This window comes from Manis javanica, chromosome 1 (assembly GCF_040802235.1).
Source record: "Manis javanica isolate MJ-LG chromosome 1, MJ_LKY, whole genome shotgun sequence".
Taxonomy (NCBI): domain Eukaryota; kingdom Metazoa; phylum Chordata; class Mammalia; order Pholidota; family Manidae; genus Manis; species Manis javanica.
The window spans coordinates 92,536,518-92,557,744 of record NC_133156.1 but is presented as its reverse complement, the minus strand read 5'-3'; the positions used below and the strand labels follow the sequence as shown (position 1 = coordinate 92,557,744).

The following is a 21,227-nucleotide window of genomic DNA, read 5'->3' as shown; positions in this document are numbered from 1 at the left end:
ATGTATTATCCAACAATTACTCCATAGTCTATGCCTCGAATACACACATATGCTCAGTGACAGACAAAAAAAACTGAACCGGCATAAAGGCAGAGGGAGTTCATGTTACCTCATGATGTCAGTGGTATCTTGATTCCTGCTTTAGAAGACCACAGTAGAATCACCTTCAACACATGTAAAGATAATAAAATTTGTCTTTTCCAAAGAATGTCTCAAGAAATAGGATGCATCTTATTTACATAATACCCATGCATTTGAAATGCCAGCAGAGTAAGCAAGATCTTCTCTAGGCCTACAGTCTGATTCTCCTCTGTAATATTTTCTTGGACTTGATTTCTCACATAGAACTCTGATGAGGATTTGTAAGAAATGTGTCTCTAGCCAACCGGTTAGCCACCCAGCTCTGCCTGCTACCAAAAATATTCAGGAAGAGGGCAAGATAGTTCAGTTCATGGTACCAGAAAGATGGAAAATACAACCCCCTCATACCTGTTTTTCTCTGTAAATTCCATGAGCTTTAGTTATTTAAAATATCCCACATTAATCAAGCTAAGTGGAAGCAAGAGATAAAAAAATCTAAAGAACTATATTGTCAAAAAATACATATATATTGTCATACATTTTAATTTAACTCCAGAAGAAAGAAGAGACTTTTCTTAGTCCCTGAAATTTCCTTTCTCTTTCTTTTCATGATAACTAGGAACTTGTGGGCAGTATAAGATTCAATCTAGGTGTTGAAAAGTCAGCAGAGGACTGAAGGAACAATACCAACAGTTGGAGTTCTCTGCCTCCAGATATAAACAAGTGTTTATTTGCTCTAATGATATATAAAACAATCTCCTTGCAAATTACCTTACAGTACATTTGTGTCTAAAGTGGGAATCTTGGGAGTCACTTTCTCAGCCTTGATCGTCTCTCTCTCTCCTTTGCAGGGCAACAGGCTTTGGCTTCTTGAATGCGCTGTGCAAAGCAGCAGCTGTCCTTGGAAACCTCATATTTGGCTCTCTGGTCAACATCACCAAATCAATCCCCATCCTACTGGCCTCCACTGTGCTCGTGTGTGGAGGACTGGTGGGGTTGCGCCTGCCTGACACACGAACCCAGGTCCTGATGTAAAAGGAAAAAAGCCATCCATCCTGTGTTTCTCTCTCCTGCCTTGCGTCAACACTCCTGGCTGACTCAAGGCTTCTGATTTTTCAGATCTAGGAAGGTGGTCAAATACCAGAACCAGTGACTCTTGCTGTGACTAAAATTTAGATGCATAACGTCTTGCCCCTTAAATGTGATTTTGCACAGGTTTTTTTCCATGCATTGTTATCCTTCCCAGCTGTGATCCTGCTGCCTCCCAAAAATCAGTGGAAGCATTTTTAAGTGTCCTAGTCAGCCAGGCCTCTCTGAGCTGCTGGGTACTGAAGGTTTAGAAGCCAAGAAGAGGACTGTGTTGCCGTAAGGACTAGATCCTGCTCGTCGTTCAACATTCACAGGAAATATAAGTTGGCATTTTATTGCATTTGTGCTGAGGAAAGGGATTTTTTTTTTCAGAGTGATATTTCCTGTTTACTTAGAAAAGGACACCCAGCAATTCTCACTGTGACAGCAGACATTTCAAAGAAAACCCTGTGGTACCAAACAGAGCTGGGTGGAGCTCTCTTCAGGCAGTGACAATTAAGGTGACTGCTGACCAGAAAAATAAGGGCTCTGCGGCAACGATCCGAGTGGGGTGCGGGAGCAAGATTGCTGCCAGAAAGCCCGATGGAACTGCTGAAAAAATAGGAGGAAAAGGGACCACGGCAGTGTCTATGATTTTGGCAGGTGGCCAGAATGTTAGAGAATCAGAGACCAGAGACAGAGAGCTCTGCCTGCGTTTACCTCCCGCCCCCACCCCCAGTGGCCATTGATCTTGCCAGATAGCAGATTCAGGAAAAAAAAGTCACTTCTTAAAAACTGGGTCTGCCTACCTGATTTTTCCATTCATCCAAACGACCTCCCCTCGAAAGTACCACTTTCCTGAGCGACAGTGCCCCCAGGTAGCTGACACGGGACTTGCCCTGAAGCGGCCTCGTTCCTGTAACTTCCACTGGGCTGATGCACTGGTCATTGTGTTCCTGGCTGCTGGCTCTGTGGAAGCACAGCCTGCTGCGTGCCGAGGGGCCCTCTGGCAACAAGGGCAGCATCTCCTGCTGTAGTTTGGCTGCTCCTTTTACCTCTGGAATCTGGCCTGAGAGAGAGAGGTCAGCGCAGGACATTCCCATGGACAGTCAGCTCGGTGACCTTCTCACCCCCCTCGTCTGCCCTGGCTGCAAGCTCCTCCTTTTCACTCGTCTTTGAAATCTGAAGCCTCTTCAAGTAGAATTGCAGCAATGACCAGCAGCCAGGAATAAATCCATATTAAAACAATATTCCTTTTTTCAGCGCCCTCTGTGTTGTTAGAGGGTTATCCTCGTTCCTTATTATAGGCATTTCCAGCAGGCCACAGCCCTGAGGCCTCTGGGAAAGGAGAGCCTTTGTTTCTAATAGCCATTACCTTCAAAGTTGTCTTAACCCCCAAGGCCTCTCTGCTGCCACTCCCCTCCCTAATGACCCTCATAGAGCTCTAGAGGCAGAGTCAGGCCCTGGGAAAGGCTTCTTTCATTAACAAAAGCCACACATCGACCCACCTTGCGGTAGTTTAGGTCTGTAAGGGGGGCAGCCTGGTGTTGGGGGCTGGAGGAAGAGGGTGGTTCCCTGGGGACACAGGCTCAGGGGAACTCAAACCCAAAACTGCAAAGGGGGCAGAAGAAGGAGAATCAATTAAAACTAGATGAGGTCTATTAGACCGATATCAACAAAGCAGGGAAAGAAACTGAATTTACCCTCACTCCTGCCTCACGTAATGTTATTGGAGAACAAAGCAGTCAAACAACCCAAGAGAGCACCTTGAATGGTTCTTCCATATGATTTATTTCCCCACCTACCTACCCCTTGATTTACCTTCCTAGGAAAGGCATATCTGGGGACCTGAGCAGGTTGTTGTAGTTGAATGTAGCATGAGCAGTAATAACTAAGGTGTGTATCTCCATCAACCCATTCAAAAGAAAAATAGGAATGTACATGCTGCTGCTGTCTCTAGTCTTCTGTGATAGTTCAGCTTGCTTACTGGGCCATCTTTACTTTTAAATGTCTGTTGTAGCTCTAAATGCATAAAGTATCTCCCAAGCTGCAAAGAAGTTCTACAGAATTTATTGTAACTCTAGGTTGGGTCTGAATAGGATTAACCAGCAGAACCCCACTTCATGAAACCTGCCACCATGCATCCCCCTTCAGAAGGACCTTTCTCGGCCTTCCTGTCACCAAATCCAAGCCTCCCAGGTGGGCCAAGAGGGGTCTATTCTAATCTGGACAGCCTGGTCACAAACCTTTGGTTGCCACCTTCTCCACCTTTCATGCAGTTTTCTCTGCCTTCCTCACGGTGATTTTCTGTGAAAGAGCTCAGGTTGTTCCGAAAGTATGTGGTATGGCCTGTCTGGCTTGTTTTGGTTGGCTGGGTTAAGACACAGCCGTGCAACTGAACAGCTCACAGTTCTGTCAGTGTAGGAGGCCGCTGGCACTGGACATGCAACCAGAATCCCATTTCATCTGTCGGAGAAGGAAAATGAGAGTGTGCCTGACAATGAAAGCCTAGGAAGCAGTCCCACTTGCTCCTATATTTCTAACTGCTTTTCTATCTAAAATTTCTTTGTAGCTCTTTGAAATCAATCCAGAATGCCAAACCCAGCAGCCAGGGATGATCTCACATGCAGAGACCTGACCCTGGGAGATAAGAGAGGTGGGGCCTAGCCCATACTCCCCCACTAACCAACGCTGAGACCCAGATGTTGCCAGGGAGAATGTAAGTCATTGAACATCTCTGGTCCTCAGTTTCCTCATCTATAGAGTAAAGGATTGGGTTGACTTTGCTGTTGGGACCATTCCAAGATTCTAGATCTTCATGAAAATAGCTTCATCTTATTATTATCTACCATCCTCTGAGACTAAACTCATCTTGACAAGCACCAAATCGGTTTAGTTGAGAAACTGAAAAACTAAGAGATAGGTGAGCCTACAAGAGCTCAGGAAGCTGTTCAGGAAGCCCCTGTGGGATAGGCCAGAGAACACAGTTCCTGTGTTGTTTGTGCTGCCAGCTGCTTAGCATCATGGGCATTATCTCAATTCAGTGCTGGTTGGGCTGTTATCATTGCCTGCCCAGGAAAGGGGCCGACCCTGCCAGATATACATGGTTAGAAGACTCTCTGGTCACAATACTATCACACAGGCTGAATCTTATAACTCTCCTGTCTCCTTACTCCATTTTATTCTTGGAACATGCATGGTCTTAAGTAGACCAAGGCCTTCAAAAACTGAGTTTTTAATTGATATCACCCAAACTGGAAGATGCTCCTACACTTACAAATCTCACCAAATCAAGAGTTCAGGTTTGCACAGAAAACCGCTTAGCTGCTTTTCTGGTTGTCTTGAGATACCACCCGAAAGGTAGGAAAAGAAATGTAGTGACAGAAGGGAGACCCCAAGATAATCGTTGAAAAGGTTCCAGTGAAGAAATGAGGGCACAGCTGAGACTTTCTAGACTCTGGTGTCATTTCAAATGCATTCCATGAGAATACTTTCTGATTCCCTCTGCCAACCAAAACAGAATCTGATACTCTGCAATTTTTAGTATCAAAAAGACCTTTACCTATTGCTTCAATAAGACACATTACCTGTTCATGCATGAAAGGAAATGTCTGAATTTGGCCTTCACCTGGTATCAGAAGGATAATGGGGGGCTTAAGGTACATACTGGCTGTATATTTGTTTTCCTTTAACCCCAATATTATGCTGAACTTAATCCAGTTCCAAACCTACACTTACATTGCAGCAACAAGAAGAAATCCATACAGTAAGGCACTCTGAAGTGGACTATACATTTCTTAAAGTTCTTGTCTCTGCCAACCAAAACTTTTTTAGTAAAGCTTCTCTCTTAATCTTTGTAAGGTAGACAGAAAATCGTCAGTATCACCTAGATGTAGTATGTGCCCCTTCCTTGTCTCAGGTATGGATTGACAGTTTCCCCTGGGAAATCTTCTTTTGCTTTCAGAATTGACCATTCCTCCTATCATTGGTGTCTCACAGCCATTGCCAGAACTTTCTATGGTCTTTCTCAAATGATACCTCAATCTCGCTTAATATTCCCAGAATTTTGAGTGACAAGTGTACATTTCATGGGTCTGCTTAGGCCCTTGTTTAAGGCTAGCAGGGCTGGGTGGGGAAAAGAGCTGAGCAGAGCAGCCAATGATCTGTCAGCCTTTCATGTGATTAGTCAATAAATATTTGTTGAGCACCTCCCATGTGCAAGGTTAAGGCACTGTGTACATGAAGGTACTTGGCCATTTGCAGAGGTGAGGGCAGCAGAACAGGGGGAATAAAAGAGCAGGTATCTGTAATGGGGATCCCACAGTGAAACCCCCATTGTTGAAACCCTCCCTATAAATACAAAGTGTTATTTTCCCAAATTTGAAAGAACTAACAGCCTATGATGGGCAGTGCAGGAACTACCCCAAAATTGGGAATATCTTTGACAGGAGGAGAAAACTCCTCAATTGCTTGGATTTTCTTGGAGGGACTGCTGACTACTACTGGGAAAATGGGAAAAACAGAATCACACATGTACTATTTCTTTCACTATCTTGTCAGGAAATCGCACTAAGATACTATTTGAGGCTAAGAATCAGTAGCATAGACAGCATTTTGTAAAGACCCAGTTTCTTCCGAGGTGTTCTTTTCATGGCCTGGAACTAGAGGCAGAGCTGGAAGCCTGCTCCAGAGCAGGCAGCAATGGCGTTTCTCTCCAGAGCAGAGTCAGCAGATCCCGCAGCTGCTGCCACGTCCCCTGGCCTCAGCTTCCCAGGGTGTTTCCTTTCTGATTGTGAAGACTTGTGACTGAGTCAACTGTCTTTGCAGATATCCCTACAGAGGCTTTTCCCTCTCTACCCTCAGCAGATAAGCCACCCAGAAAACAGAGGCTGACAGTTAGTGGCAGGAGATTTTAAGATTTTAGTTTAAAAGCAGTTCATGGTCATTGCAAAGAGTCTTGAAGCTGCAAAGGACCTTTGGGCTCTGGGGCCTGCGGGGAGGCAGAGCAGAGAGGGTGATTGTCAATGGCTCCCCCACCGTCCTCTCTGAGAGGCCTAATTTCCTTTTTACCTACGAAATCCCTTCCCCTTACCTCCTCCAGGCAGTTCACACTCATTTCCTCTCTTTCTCTTCTATTCTTCCTCCTTTCCCCATCTCATCACCTCTTAACTCCAGCAGTATACAAAAATGAGGCCAAGTTTTACTGGGGCACTTGGTGTTAAAGAACGTGCAGCCATGCCTGTGGTGGAGGCCAGAGGGTGGAGAACGTGTCACTGGGAGCAGGTGCAGGAGTGTGAGCACCAGACTGTGGGCTTTGACACAGCGTGCTGTACCAGGCTAGATGTCTAACTGCTTCTCAACTCCTGTGGCTGATTGGATGGGCACCACTGGCATGAAGTCTGAGAGGCCTATCTCTGGGGCAGAAGTCTGAGAGCTTGGCATTTGATTCCTGAAAGATGAGGAAGTCTGCAGCGAGGTTCTCAGAATTCATATCCTGTGGGAGGAGGATGCACCTCTCCATGCCTGCAGAGGGTCCTGCTTGGTGCTTTCCATTCAGATTTAAATGCTGAGATTACAGCATGCCCCTTCTCTGCCTACCCTACTACATTCCTCGGGGCCAAGAGGGCCAGAACCAGGAGCAGGAGAATGTAGCCGTCAGCTCTCTGTTCAGACTCAGACATGGTTTGATGCCAAGCTAGCGGCCTGCCCTACAAGAAGGGGTGCACAATCCTCAGCAGCTTTCAGGTACCTGGAGAGTGACTGGCCAAGCCTGCTCCCAGGGGCTACAGTTGCTGTAAGCCAGTGATGTGCTAGAGACTCAGCCTGGCTCAGAGTCCGTGGTGTCAGGAATTGTGCAAGCCAGTTGAGACACGGTCATTATTAAAAATTAAATTATGTGAACTTACAATTAAATAAATTATATTTAAAAACAAAGGTAATAAATTTTCAACATTCATCACTTTCTCATTATTTCACTACATTTTAGCCTTATGTATGCCCTGTGGTAGTACATGCATATTGTACCTGTATGATAGAAATGCTGTGTAATGATGTGTCACTGTGCATATCTTCCCAACCCCAGGTTCAATGAAACCACATTTGCAGCTTGAAATCAGCCATGTAAATTTACACCATGGAAATGGACAAAATGGTACAAATCAGACTCCTCTTCCCAGACAGCTGTTAGTCCTTTGCCTGCATACCACTACCTGAGCCCTGGCCCACACATGGCCTCCCCCTGCACAGACCCAGGCCCCATCAAACTGAGTCCCGCAGGTTCGTGGGTCAGCCTGAGGGAAGGAAAGACTTAGCAAGCTCAACCTCATGTCAGTACACAAAGGGTTTCTTTCTGCCTCTGTATTGACTCAAAACAGGACCCACAGTGCAGAGGGTCCACTGCTTTGCATGGGTATTGTTCCCTCAGGGAGAATGTACAGTAAATTGGCTATTTTATGCTGGGGAAACAAAAACTCATTTGAAGTTACAAAGTGTCTCCCTTCTTACACCCATAGGTGTGCAAAAAGAAAATTCCTTTCTTGCTTTTGATGTTCACCAGGCCTATCTAGAAAGAACTGGACAGATCGTCTTAATCTCATTTCCACTGCTACTGTTATACATTTATTATACAGGGTCTATGTCCCCAATCAAACAGAAGAAAAAAGAAATATTCTTTCTTGATATGTGCTTTCATAGCATCCAAAATGCAGTTATGTATCCTCACCGTGATCCAGGAACATATGAACAGATCATGTGTCCTTTACTAATGTCTGGATAGTGTAAATAAAGTCCTAGAAGAGTTCTTGCTTTCAGATGAATCTCCGTTTTGGACATGTGCTAAACCCACAATCCACTCTGCTTTGCAGTGAAATCCTGGCAGGGGTCCTGTCCTTAGTTTTGGTATTTGGGTGTTTTGTTTCGTCTTGTTTCTTTTCTGGTTTTACTGCTCTGTAAGACCTGCTGCTTTGAATGTTCCAGTTACCCCAATTGTACTGTACATATATGGTGCATGTGTGAACCCCAATAAATTCTGTTTCAGGTTTCTGGAGTTCTCATCTTAAGTAAAGCTGGTCCTGTTGTGAACTCATCTTTCTGGTATGCTCCTCTGTGTCTGATTCCCAATTGCCAAAATGTTTGACCCAGTGTGTTTTAACATACATCCCGAGACGTCCATGCATATCTTTGTGAAAGGGCATGCTCCGTGTGGGATGACTCATGTACAGCATAAATCTATCAAATGTGGAAGTGTGCATACATTTATATGCCAGATACCTAACATTCATGTAACAGCTGCAAAGATATTTAATGAACATCAGATTAATAAAAGAGCATTTTTTGCTCCATTATATTCAAATAAAGATTGCCATGTGACTGACTTTCCTTCCAAGTATGAATTGACCCTTAAAAAAGATGTTTTTTTTTTTAAATGTCCTTGGGCATGAAGAAACCTGTTTCCCCTGATTCAGGCCTATTTGGATTGTTTCTGTGGGCTGATGTCATGGGTATTGATATACTGGTGATTTTACAGGAACACTTTCTGATTGTTAGCCAGGACCAGTGGGAAGAAAATGTTGCGGGGGAGTTTGTGGCAAAGCAGACACTTGTGTTCTTTTGCCGTACAGCAGGAAGAGCAAACAGATTCTCATCTAGCATATTAACCCCAGTTGATTGGTAGTGGCTGTTTGGAACATCAGTTTGAGAAGAATGATGAGAAAAAACTGCTATATTGTTAGCATTGGGATCAGAGGCAGAGCATGGAGTGTCTGCCATGGATTTGCTAATCTCAAAAGAATACTTTTGACTGCATTTAATAGAAGATGCAACTTCAAATATATGTACTAGTAAAGGTAATTGTTATTTCACATAACCAAGGAGATAGGATAATTCCAAGGCTGGTAATCATGTGGCTTGGCAACACCACTGAAGACCCAGGTACTTTGCATCCTTCAGATCAGCCATCCTCACCTTTTGTCCCCTCGTGGGCATGAGATGATTCCAGTAATTCCAAGCATCAGATCTTCACACAAAATTCTAAGAGACAAAAGAAGGACTCTATGACCTTTTTATGGCTCTAGAACCATATACCACAGGAACCACAAGGAGCTATTTAAGCTTGAAATTAAATTAAGAATTCAATCCTTCCACCACATTTAGCCACATTTTAAGTGCTCAGTTACCATATGACTTGTGGCTACCACACGGGCCAGCGCAGGTACGGTCACCAAAAGTTCTGTTGACAGCACTGCCCCGGGGGTGTGCACTCACTCCCCTCTGCAGGTTGGTCCTTCTGGAGGGGGGGCCTGCTCGCCCTTCCTCCAGGTCCTGCCCCCAAGGCTAGATCCTGATTTTGCTGTCGCAACTTTGTTGTCCTTTTCCTTCCCCCAGCAGACTGGAAATGCCCAGTCCACCAGACCTAGAACTATTCAGTATTTAAGGAAAATTACCATCGTTTCCCTTCTCCTTTCTTTCCATTTCATGATGAGGCTTTCATGAGGAGGGAAAGAAGATTCCCAAAATCCCCTTGTAGGATCTGGATGATGGTGTGTGGGAACTCACTGGAAGTGCTGGGCTGCAGGTGAGTTTGGCAAGGACCATTCCTAGCAATCTGTGTGTCAGAACAAAGCAGCATGAGTCTGGATGGCATATCTTTTCCTGCTCATTGATGTCTGATGCAGTCAGTTTGCTACATTCGTTTGCTAGGGCTTCTCTAAGAAAGTACCACAGATTGGTGCGATCTATACAATAGAAATTTATTTTCTCTCAATTCTGGAGGCTAGAAGTCCAAGAGTAAGGTATAGACAGGCTTAATTTCTTCTGAGGCCTCCCTCCTTGGCTTTAAATGGCCATCATGGCGTCCTCTTTGTACATGTTCATATTTTAGTCTCCTCTTCTAATAAAGGCACCTTGGGTTAGGACCCACCCTAATAACCTTATTTTACTTAATTGCCTCTTTAAAGATCCTGTTTCCAAAGGCAGTCACCTTCTGAGGTACTGAGGGTTAGGGTCTCAACACATGAATTTCAGGGGAACACAATTCAGCCCATAACATTATCTCAAATACTTTTTTTATTTTGTATGTCTGTTGTGTGTAGAACTGTATCATGTGTGTATTTTGTATACAGAATGTGATCAAATGTGCCTGTGGTCACCCAGGAGAGTAGCACAGGCTGTGTGTGCTCCCTGGCATGTGTGTGCTGTTCACAGAGGGGGCGTAATGGCAGAGATTGATGAATACCCTTGGGCCCTGCACTCATAAGCCAGAAGGTCAGCCAGGCGATGAGGCTATTGTGTCAGGCTGTCCTTAGACGAGTGACTCTGCCTCCTTCAGCCATCCTGTTTACTAGCGTTCCAAATGAGACCTTGCTCTCTTTCTACCGTTTTCTTTAATCCTGGAGTCAATGGGGTATCATTCCCTGCCCTGCACCAGAGCCTCTGAGCACAGCAGCCCCCTGAGGCTTCCTGCAGGACTGTGACAGCCTGTGCGCTGGTTGGCTGCGAGGGGAGCAGGGGGCGGTGGGGAGGCGGAGGACCATTCCTGGGGTTTAGGTATAAACTAGCGTGGTCTCTTTGTTCCTTGGGGAGGACAGGCATTGTCATCTCTTGTAATTTGCAGTCTGGACACCAGGTGGAGAAGTGAAAACCACAAAGGAGGCCGGTTCCTGCAGGGAAGGCAGACGGCAGTCTGCAGCCGCTCAAGCTCCCTGGGGCCAGAGTGAATGAGGCGCTGTGGTCTGGCCTCATGGGGGACACAGGAAGCTCCATCCCTGAGAGTGCACCAGCAGCCACCTGCCTCCAGGCATATTTCTATGTCCGCTGCCAGAAAGCAGGTTACGGGCACAGCAGCCCCACCCTCTCTACACCTGCCCACATCAGCATCCTAGTTCCTACGGTGGCACCAAAAACCCTTTGGAAGAGACATCCAATGAGATCTCATCAGCAAATTCCACTTTGGATAGGCTTTAAGGAAAGCCACCGCACATGACCAGGGCTAAGGGGTTTGTAAGCTGCCCTACCCCTCTTGGTCTTTGTGAATACTGGGCACTGCCCACCACAGGCTCAGAGCTTTGAGGTGTTGTCACACCTTCCGCAGCCTGCTGCCCAGGGAAGCAGACGCCCACAGCCTCCACCTCCAGAAAAGGACATCTGCGACACTTTCTAAATCACAGGACACGCAGATATCCCTGACCTCAAAGCCCCATTTCTCCTCCCACACCATAGACTGCTGACTGTTTGTATGCAGGGGATGGAATACCACCATTGCTGAGAGCATGAATGGGCAGGGTCAATGCTGGGTTTAGGGAATCCTCTTTAAGAAAGATTATACAGAATTATAAACAAAAAATTAGTCACCAAGGCAAGTATTTAGAATGAGAAAAGAAACTCCCACAATTTACACAGTTTTAAAAACTGACAAATATCACAGATCATAACAAAATGCAGAAAAATAATACACTATTTTTCATTACTAGCTGCCTGACACACTTCTAATTTTTTTTCCTACATACATTTTTTTGGCTGCATACTCTGTTTCTTCACAGGCCAACAGTTTTATGAAATTATTGTCTATAGAGAGAATAGAAAGGTAAAAGTTGGTTTTGATTACTGCTAGTTTTGGAAGTTTTTTGTTGCTTCTCCACTTCCCACATACTTCCTGTGCTGAAGACCAGGCCACGTTCATATATGCAATCCAGCCTCTGGCTCTGGCATTGTCTAACTCTCACAAGGCTTCTTACAGAACCAGGTAACTTCTAGCTCCTACTGTCATAGGCATGCCTGGCAGGTACCTGGGCCTGTGATGACCCTGGCAGCTGTTGGTGTCGTGAGGATGTAGTGGGCACAGTGGGCTGCGGGGACATTCCAGGAAGCCATTCCCTCAGTGGGACAGCCAGCAGTAACTTAACAATCACAGAAGGGATTGCAAGCCACCTCAGCATATCCCACCAAAGCCAAACTGAATAAGTCCCCAACCTGAATTCCTCTTAGCCAGATCCCCCAAATGCTCAGCTCCACCCAACACCAGGGCAAGTTTGAGGGAGGGAAGATGGACTGGAAAGAAACAGTACTTTTGATTAAGGAGACAATCTATTAATTTAGTGAGTTTTTTTTAGTTTTGCAAATTTTTAAAGAACATATGACCATGTGAACATTGTGTTAGGGTTCCCCTCCCCCAGTGTCTCGAAGGGACCCGTGCGAAAGGGGCCCTGAGGCTTAAGCTTCATTAGCTTCATTCATGGTAAACACTCCTCTGAGTCTTGGACTCACACAGATATGGGTTTGAATTCTGACTCTGCCACTCAGCAGCTATAAGGCCATGGAGGAAGCTAAAACTTGTCCTTCTGAGTGTTCATTTCTGCAACTGTACATTAGAAATGACAATAGTTTGTATTTCACTGGGGTCTGTAAGTATTGAGAAAATGTATATAAAAAGCTTAGCAAAGCACCTGGTACATAATAAGTCCTCAGTAAGTGGGGGTCACTATGATTAGTGTGAGAGGCTCAAATCTGTTCCTCCAGGCAGGTATGCACTTTCCTTCACTACAAGGATGAGGAGTGATCATGGAGCCAGATCCCCTTGGATTTTGTTCAAATGTGGTGGAGCCCTGGTGTCGTCTAACTCTCGGAAGACTTCTTACAGGACCAGGTACCCTCCAGCTTCTATCATCACAGGCATGCCTGGCTAGTGCCTGGGCCTGTGGTCACCTTCACAGCAACTCCAAGTGAGTCACCCACACCCCCAAGCCTAGCTGTGGTGCTGCTTCCTATAAAGGCAGCCTGCACAGCACCCAGATGCTCAGGTCCATAGGAGGGTCTCCCACAGCCAGGAAGAAAAGGAAGGAGAAGCAATGGGACACATACAAGGATACGGGGACCTTACTGACTCCAGCAGTCCATGGGCACACAGTGAAGGCTTTGGCAGACCTGGCACTAACCACAAGAGCGGCCTCTTGCCCTGTTACCTGGGTCTCTGCCATTCATCCTGCTGGATCAGAGAAGTTCCAGACACAGTGGTTGTCCAAGTCCTTCCCAGGTGCAGCTTCTGGCAACAGCACTCAGAGGAGTCCTGCTTCCTTGGGACTAAAAAACAGAGACCAAAGAGCAACTATTCCCAGCAGCTGAAGCCAACAAAACAGACATGGAGGAAATGAATAATTCACTGGGTGGAACACGGGCTGTGTTACGTGATCCCTGCACACAGGAAGATTCCATGGAAAGCCAATGACCCCCTGTCTGGAGAACCGCACTGGGCAGGCCCCATGGGGGACACATGGGAGGTCGTAAAGGAGACGCATCACCACCAGGAGTTAGGAACTCTCGGTCTCTGGACTCAGTCAGACCTGAATTCAAACCCCAGCTTCTCCACTAGTAAGCTGTGTGGTCCAGGGCAAGCTCATTAACCTCTCTAAGTCTCAGTGCCTCATCTGGAATACAGGGATACTAATATCCCCCTTCGAAAGGGCTGAATGATATAAGGTAAGTCTTATGTTCTAATGAGGTCCTTTGATGCACAAGCATTAATTAATGCCAACATCACTAAAAAATTTCATAAAAAGCAGCTTACCCTTAATTGGTTACAAAGGAAATTAATTTCCTTGAGAAGGAGACACTCTTTTTTCCAAGACTTCCTTATGATACAATGGCTACCACTGGTTGAGCTCCATCTATGGGTCTTAGTGCTTCACATACATTACTTTTATTAATTTACTTAAAAGTTATTTTATAATTCATTCTATTGATAATTAAGGTAATTTTATTTAATTAAAAATAAATTATTGTATGATTTTATTTTTACCCTGGGTAATTTATAATAAATTATTTTGAAATGTTTATTTTATAACCGAGGAGGTATATTATCATCTTCATTTTTCAGATGAGGAAACTGAGACTCAGAGAAGTAAAGTAACTTGCCCAAGGACACACAGCTGGTTAGTGACCAGCAAAATTCAAACCTAGGTCAATCAGATTCTAAAGCCCATAGTCTCTACCACTAGGATATATGTAGTATTAGCATGTACAGGACTGGCCCAGCATTGATGTTACTCCCTCAATATTCTCACTTTTGTCCTTTTAGGCAACAGAGAGAAAGCCAAGCTCTAAAATAGAAGGAAGAGTGTCAGCATCCTTGCATTTTATTGCTAATTTATTCAAGGGTAAGTGTGTTTACCATGTATCTGTTTCCACGCTGGGCACCAAGCAAACATTGTGGTTTTAGGAAGATAGGCCCAGTCCCTGCCCTCACAGAGCTTTACCTGGAAGAGTCCCCAAATAGGCAAATAAGCATTCATTTGAGACATTTATTCAACAGTATTTCTCAAACAGTTGCCCTGTTCCTGGCACTGTGCTGGCTGCAGGGGGCATGCAGGGTGGAGAGGACAGCCCCAGTCTAGCTGGGGAAGACGAACAGGAAGCAGGAGAGGATAACGGGGTATGAACTGTGATGACAGACACCCTGGGCAGGTGGGAGCTCCAGGACGGAGAACCAGGCCCTGCCAGGAGGTTTAAAGAAGGCTCACCACCCTTCATCGGCCTTACCCTTGGAGCAAGGCTGGGGACTGCTGAGCTGTCATGACTCGTCAGGGCTGCCAGCGTGACTTCTTAAGTGCTCTTTCATCTGCCAGCCAACTCGATAATAACAGCTAAAAATGATAGCCTCCTTGAGATGTGTCAGGCACCACTCTAGCGCTTCACATTTATCTTCTTTAATCTTCACAACAACCGTACGTGAGAGTGTTGTTTACAAAAGAACCCGAAGCACAGCAAGAATAAGCCATCCACCCAAAGTCATACAGCTGCTACACGGGAGAGTCTGGTTTGGCTCCTGGGCGGAAGCCTCCCACACCCGCACCCCTCCGCCACACTGAAATGCCTCAGTATACAGAAATCCCAAACACCAAGTGTATGACATCACTACTCAGAACGATAGCTGCCCCAAAGCTTCGATTTTTCACACAATAGGCACAGGAACGTAGCCAGAGTTGTGTTGGTAAATGTTTAATATCTCTCCAAATATGTAGTGTTTGTAGATTTCCTTGGTGTAAATACTTCCACCATGGTTGATCTCAAGCCATCAGTTAATGTCTCTGAATGTGGATTTGGGAACAGAGGCCCAGTCTCATCATCATAAAGTATTTTTACCATAAGATACAACACATAATGGTAAATGCAGTGAAATATTAGGAAGTGGTATGTTCTGAGTATTTATCACCTTTGTTTTTAATATAATTTATTTAACTTTATGTTTACCTAATTTAACTTTTGGCAATGGCTATGTTAAGAACAGCTGGCAAAATTTGTGAAAACTTAGCAATAGGCTTTTGCAAGCTGGTTCAACTCACTCCAGCATTCCACTGGAATTCCATGTGAGCCACAGGTTCTCAGATTTCACTCTAAACTCTAATTACCTGCCTCTGTCTCCTTTCCAACCTTCAGTCTCCTACTAAGCTACCACCAGAAAGAGAAAGGAGAAGGGAGAGGTGCCATCAAGTACTAGGCTCCTGGCACCATGGCAGTCACTGTGGCCAGTACTTTATTGTCACGTGAACCTCACAGAAAGACAGTGATAGATATCCTTATTTTGTTTGAGCTTTTTGCTATAGTAATAGCCCCTGTGCCTTGGACCATGCCTTACACATAGTGGGGATACAACTAGTTTTTTTTTAATGAATGAATGAACAGTCTAGGGATGCAATCCAACCCCCTTCAGCCTACATACAGGGCTCTGTGATCCTGTCCCTCCTCCCTGTCCCACTGCCTCTCCCACTGCACCCACGTGGTTCCATCTTGCTGGCACATGGCATACTGGTAGACACTACCCAGACTTGCCCATGCTGCACCCTCAACCTAGGTGGCTCCCACCTTGATTGCCTTCTCAGGTCAGGTCTCCCCAGAAACAGACTCTAGGAGAGAGGTTTGAGTGAAGGAAACATATTGGTGAGCACTCTGGGAGCAACATGTACAAAGGAGTGAGGAGAGCAGGACTGGGCAGAGGGAAAGTTGAACCAGGATGTAATTGCAGCAGAGGTCTCAGCTGATCCCATGTGCGGCTTGGCTTATGGAATGACTTTCAGAATTGTACCAAATTAAGGCAAGGGGGGTGGGGCCTTTCTTCCCCCATCACTGAGTAGCTGGATGAGGGCCATTGAGAAGGGGGATAATCTTGGACAAGTGGAAGGCCTGGGGAGGGATTCAGCTGTAAGTCATTGGCAGACAACATTCTGGGAAACTGGGGAATGAGTACCTCAGTCCTAAAGCAGGATGTGGGCTGTGCGTCACAGCATACACTGCACCTCATTTCTTTCAGGTAAGAGATAACCGGCTCAGAAAGCCTACCCTGACCTCCTCTACCTGCCCCCCTAGTGGCTGACCTCCCACAGCACCCAGGGCTCACCTTGTATTGTGTCTGTCTCCTCCACCAGACTGTAAAAGCTGGAGGGAGGCACTATATCACCTTTGTTTCTCTAACACACTTACTGCCTTGCTCCACCAGAGGAGGCCTTACATTAGTAATTTGATTCTATATAATAAAACTAAATCTACAGGTGTCCCTATTTCTAAAGATAGTGTAGCAGTAACAGTTAAGAGCATGAATGCTGGAGCCAAATTTTCTGGATCCACTTCCTGGGTCTGTCACTTCCAGCCAGATGACCTCTGACAAGCTGTTTAACTCTCTGTGCCTCAGTCATTTTATCAATAAAAAGGAAAATAGTGACAACCTCTTGGGATTATTGAGTTAATGCAAAGTGCTCAAAACTGCGCCAGGCCAATTGAAAGCTTTCAATAAATGTAAGCCATTATTACCAAAGGCATGCATATTTTCAGCAGTTCAGGTTAAAGTGTCAGAAAACAACCAGAAAAAAAATCCTTGAAAATCTGGACTCTCAACAAGAACCCATAGAAGAAAATGGATTTTTAGCCTCCATTTGAATTGTCACATTTTTTCATCTTTTCACACTGTGTCAGACATTTCAGAGCAGTTGCTCCAGGTAGTCAGTTGCAGACTTTTTTTACCATATGCTAGAGAGACAATTCCATGCCCACGTGGCAGATATCAGCTGCAGGTTGATAATGGCATTGCAACAGCCGTTCACTTCTCCCTGATGATCAGACGCCATTTCCAGTTTTGTGGAGTGAAGGATACATGTTATCCCTTTTCTCTTGAGCTATTCTGTGAGCTATTTGTTTAAAATGATGCAAGAACTGAACAACCACAAATCTGCCTGTCCTGAGTGACCACTTCCCCGTGCACCCTCCACACACGTGGTTCTCCTCTTGGGACCTGCAGCTGCAGAGAAAAAGATATGGAGAGAGAGTGCCTGCCTGTCCACCATCCTTAGGTAACTGCCAGCCTTCATTCTCCAGAGCAAAGGGGAGGGAAGGGAGAAGAAGAAAGAGTCGGGTATGGGAACATGGGAAGTTCTCCAAGGATGAAACACGCTGCCCTCCTTCCTCAAAGCAACCCTTTTCCCAGGGCCCAGATGACAGGCCATGCCTGTTGAGATTCTAACAAACCTAGCAGCCAAGTTTCTAGCTTCATTTTCCAGTGTGAGAGGTCCAAAGACCCCAAATTACCAATTGTTGCAAGGTTGTTTATTAAATTATGAAAAAAAAATACCAGGGAATGACTGTTCACCAGAAATCACTGCAAGTGCCAGTGGGAGCTACAGCAGCCAGCACCCTCCTGGTCCTTGAGGAGCCTGCATCATTATGGGAAAGACAGGCAACAAGCCAGTGAACAGGTAAGTTGGCAGGATTCTGTAAGCCGGTGTGCGGGACTAACAGAGCACAGAAGGGGCGATGTGTCCTCCCTCCTGGGTGGGAGCTGCTATAGATGGGACGACTGGGGAAGCCCTCTCTGAAGAGGTGACCCCGACAGGAATGACAAAAATGTATCTCAAAGTTCAGCCCAGACTAGAGAATATTTTGCTTTGGAACTCTGTAAGCTGGGGCACCCTTTCTCTCCACAAGGAGACAACTATGAAACGAGATGCTGGGGTGCATCAGGAAGGGTGTGGGAAGTGAGAACTTTCTGCTTTTTTACATGCTCCACACATGAAATGGCAGCTTATAGTTCTAGCGGCCTCCACCAGAGTGGCCTCCGGTTTTCTGTGTCAGTCAGTGAATCTGCCTGTAGCGCAGATACTAAAACCCTGCCAGAAAGCTGCTCCATAGCTTCAGTTACAGTGCAAGCCAGATGTGCCCCTGTGGACCCTGCATGTCTCACCATTGCTCAGTAAGCCCAGGGTCTGCAGGGGAGCCCGGCCCTTTCAGCCATGTTACACAGGGATGGTACTTCACAGGTGGTAAACCTCAGCTTTGAAAAAATCTGGTGTACAACCCAACAGCAGAAAAAAATTAAAGATCCATTGTGAATGTAAGCAACTCTACCCAAAAAGAGAGCTGACTGGACAATAGCTTTTTTTTTTGTATCTCTCTGTATTAGTTATCTTTTGGTCTTTGTTAATGTGCAATACCTTTTCCATAATTTTGATCAGCATAAATATACAGTATCTTTGTATTTTGTTTTTTCTATTTTACATTTTGCATATCATACATTTCCCCTCATTAATATATTGTTCTGTGTCATTTTAACAGCTCTATAGAATCTAAGCATGTGGAAATTCATTTAGTTTTGCTTATTTTTATTCCATTTTTGAGGATTAAGAGTACTTGGAATTGTTTGCTTGTGTTGTACAAGGCCCTGCTAAGGACATCTCAGTAGAGTTGGATCTTGTTGGTTCCCCTGACCCTTTTGCCTTGGACAAATAGTCCACAAAGTGAAGTGACCGAGTCAATGGGTGTGAGCAGTTTTATAGCCCTTTTTACATTTACTAGACAGCTCTCAGGACAGATGGAGCCAGTTTATGGCCCCGGCCAAGGGTGGGTGTTCATCTCTTTTCTCAGATCTGCTTCTAAACTGGGTTTTATCAATATAAATAGAGAATTGTTACAAAAATTTGAAGGAACTCTTTGTTTTATAAAGAAAGATATCAAAGCCTTCCTTTAACCACCCCCCCTACTAGGTATATAACTTTAAGCTTAATCTTGCTAGTCCACCAATAGACCACTTTATATGCCTGCCTTGGGCCTTTGTCTTTTCCTCACTCTCCTCAGAAAGGCTCTTTCCAGAAAATTGCTTAGCTTGCTTCCTTACCTCAGTTCCAGTCTCTGCCCAGGTAAAATCATAACGGAGAGGCCTTTCCTGTTTCTCCTTCTAGAAGGCCCCTCCGCCCCACCCTGCCACTTTCCCTTCTCTTAGCTTAGATGGCCGGTACCACCTGACATAATAGGTACCTTTTATGCTTTTATAGATAGTATCTGTGTCCCTCCACTAGAATGGGACATTTCTAAGAACAGACTTTGTTTTTTTCACTTCTATATTCTTGGTGCCTAGAAGATACCTCAAAGGTAGTAAACATTTCAGAACTATTATTGAATGGATGAGTGAGTGAATGAAGTATCTGATTACATCATCATCGTTTGGCATTCTGCAAAGTAGGCAGCAAACCTGTGCTAGGCCATTGGTGGATCTTTAAAGTTTGCTGGTCTTGACTCTGATGAAATTCATGAATCCTCTCACACCAGAAATGCACACTCACAAAACTTACTGGTGCAATTTCTGGGCAGCTTGACCTGCTCAAGCTCTGAGTGGATCCAGAAATCTCAACCTTAGAACTACTGTTCCCCTGACTACAGTGTGACCCAGACATCACAAATGGACATCCCTATAAACCCAATCTGTTTTAGTTTGGGCTATGCAAGATTAACTTGCATAGGATTTTTAAAAGTGTTTAATTGGTTGCTCCGTTATGAGGAAATCTGAACATTTCACATAGGAAAAACAGTCCATATTTCTCAATTTTCTTAAAAATTCATAAGACCTGGCAGCATTTAGCCCTTATTCCTACGAAGCAAGAAACAGGTCTGGCCTGGAAGGGGCCTGTCCTCTTCAGGTCACTCCAGCCCCCACTGTTCCCTGTGGCTTTTCTGATTTAGCAGCTGCGTGTTGATGACCATTCAGTATTGGACTCACACTGTTGATTTTATTAAACCTGGGATAAGAGAAAAGTGAAACAGGCTTTTGCCTCTGATTCTTAAGCCAGGTCCACTTCCTTTATTTATGTTACATGCCTAGCCATTGCAGGAATTTGACTTGAGGCCCCTTGTCTAACTCAACCATAAATCATACAGTTGAGAGAATTAAGACCCAAAAAGATTAAGAGACTTGCCTAAGAGTATACGAGGGCTGACTTGAACTCAGATTTGCTAACTCATTGCCTTCTCCACCACACTGCTTTCTCAACCAAGGAACTTAGTGTTGCTAGAAACCACGGACACCTGCAAATATATCAGATTGACCAAGATTTTCAAGTTCATCTCTATGTCTGCCAAGGACTCAGAGACATCCAAGCAATACCTAACCTAGCAAATGAGCAAACGAATGAGTCAGTTTTCAAGTGATAGTTTAATCTGGGGTGAGTGTAAGATTCATTTAAAAGCAATTTTTCACTAACAACTGAAGGTATAATTTCATTTCTGACCATTCATCTTGATTTTCAATGGAATCAACTCTGCCTTAGGAAATACACAGCCCTTGGCCCACCACTGAGGTGGACACACAGCAAAGTGAGTGGGGATTAACTAGCCATTCCAACTTTTAGAAGATACAAATGTGTTTTGTTACACTAATATGCTCATTTGATTTTAAATACTGCAGGCTCCTTTAAATTCCCCATAGTTCTCACATTTCAAGTCATCAAAACTCACAATTTGTCCTGATTCCAAGAGATAAGAAGCAGGTGACCAGAGCAGCTGGTGCTGGAAAGTGCTGTGAAGGAGGCTGCATTTCTTCTACCTGATCACTGACCCTACCAGGCTAGACCTGGGCCTGATTCTGTTCTGAAAATCCACTCCTGTCTCCCACTAAGTATTGCCTCTCTTGGGGAAATTATTCCCCATTCTGACAGTGGCAATGTTGTGCCCTAGAGTATTAAATGAGAGCCTCTTGACCTTTTTAGGAAAGTCATCATCATATTATAGCATAATTTTAAAAAGCATTTCCTCATGAGTATTTATATCTTCCTACC

The 21,227-nt window shown here is 44.9% G+C and overlaps 1 protein-coding gene and 1 long non-coding RNA gene across 2 annotated transcripts in view; one reads left to right on the top strand and one right to left on the bottom strand.

Moving 5' to 3' along the window:
* SV2C (synaptic vesicle glycoprotein 2C) overlaps positions 1-3,396 on the top strand; it is a 226,014-nt gene extending 222,618 nt beyond the window's left edge. The window contains exon 13 of the mRNA XM_037000252.2: positions 933-3,396. Within this exon, the coding sequence (XP_036856147.1) occupies positions 933-1,116 (184 nt within the window). The 3' untranslated portion in view covers positions 1,117-3,396. The remainder of the gene's footprint in view (positions 1-932) is intronic.
* Positions 3,397-8,882: 5,486 nt separating this feature from the next.
* The window catches only part of LOC140849051 (uncharacterized), a 40,827-nt gene continuing 28,482 nt past the window's right edge, over positions 8,883-21,227 (bottom strand). Inside the window, exons 2-4 of the long non-coding RNA XR_012130519.1 lie at positions 13,104-13,221; positions 9,591-9,751; positions 8,883-9,177 (exon numbers count right to left, since the gene is read on the bottom strand). This is a non-coding gene — a long non-coding RNA (uncharacterized lncRNA). The remainder of the gene's footprint in view (positions 9,178-9,590; positions 9,752-13,103; positions 13,222-21,227) is intronic.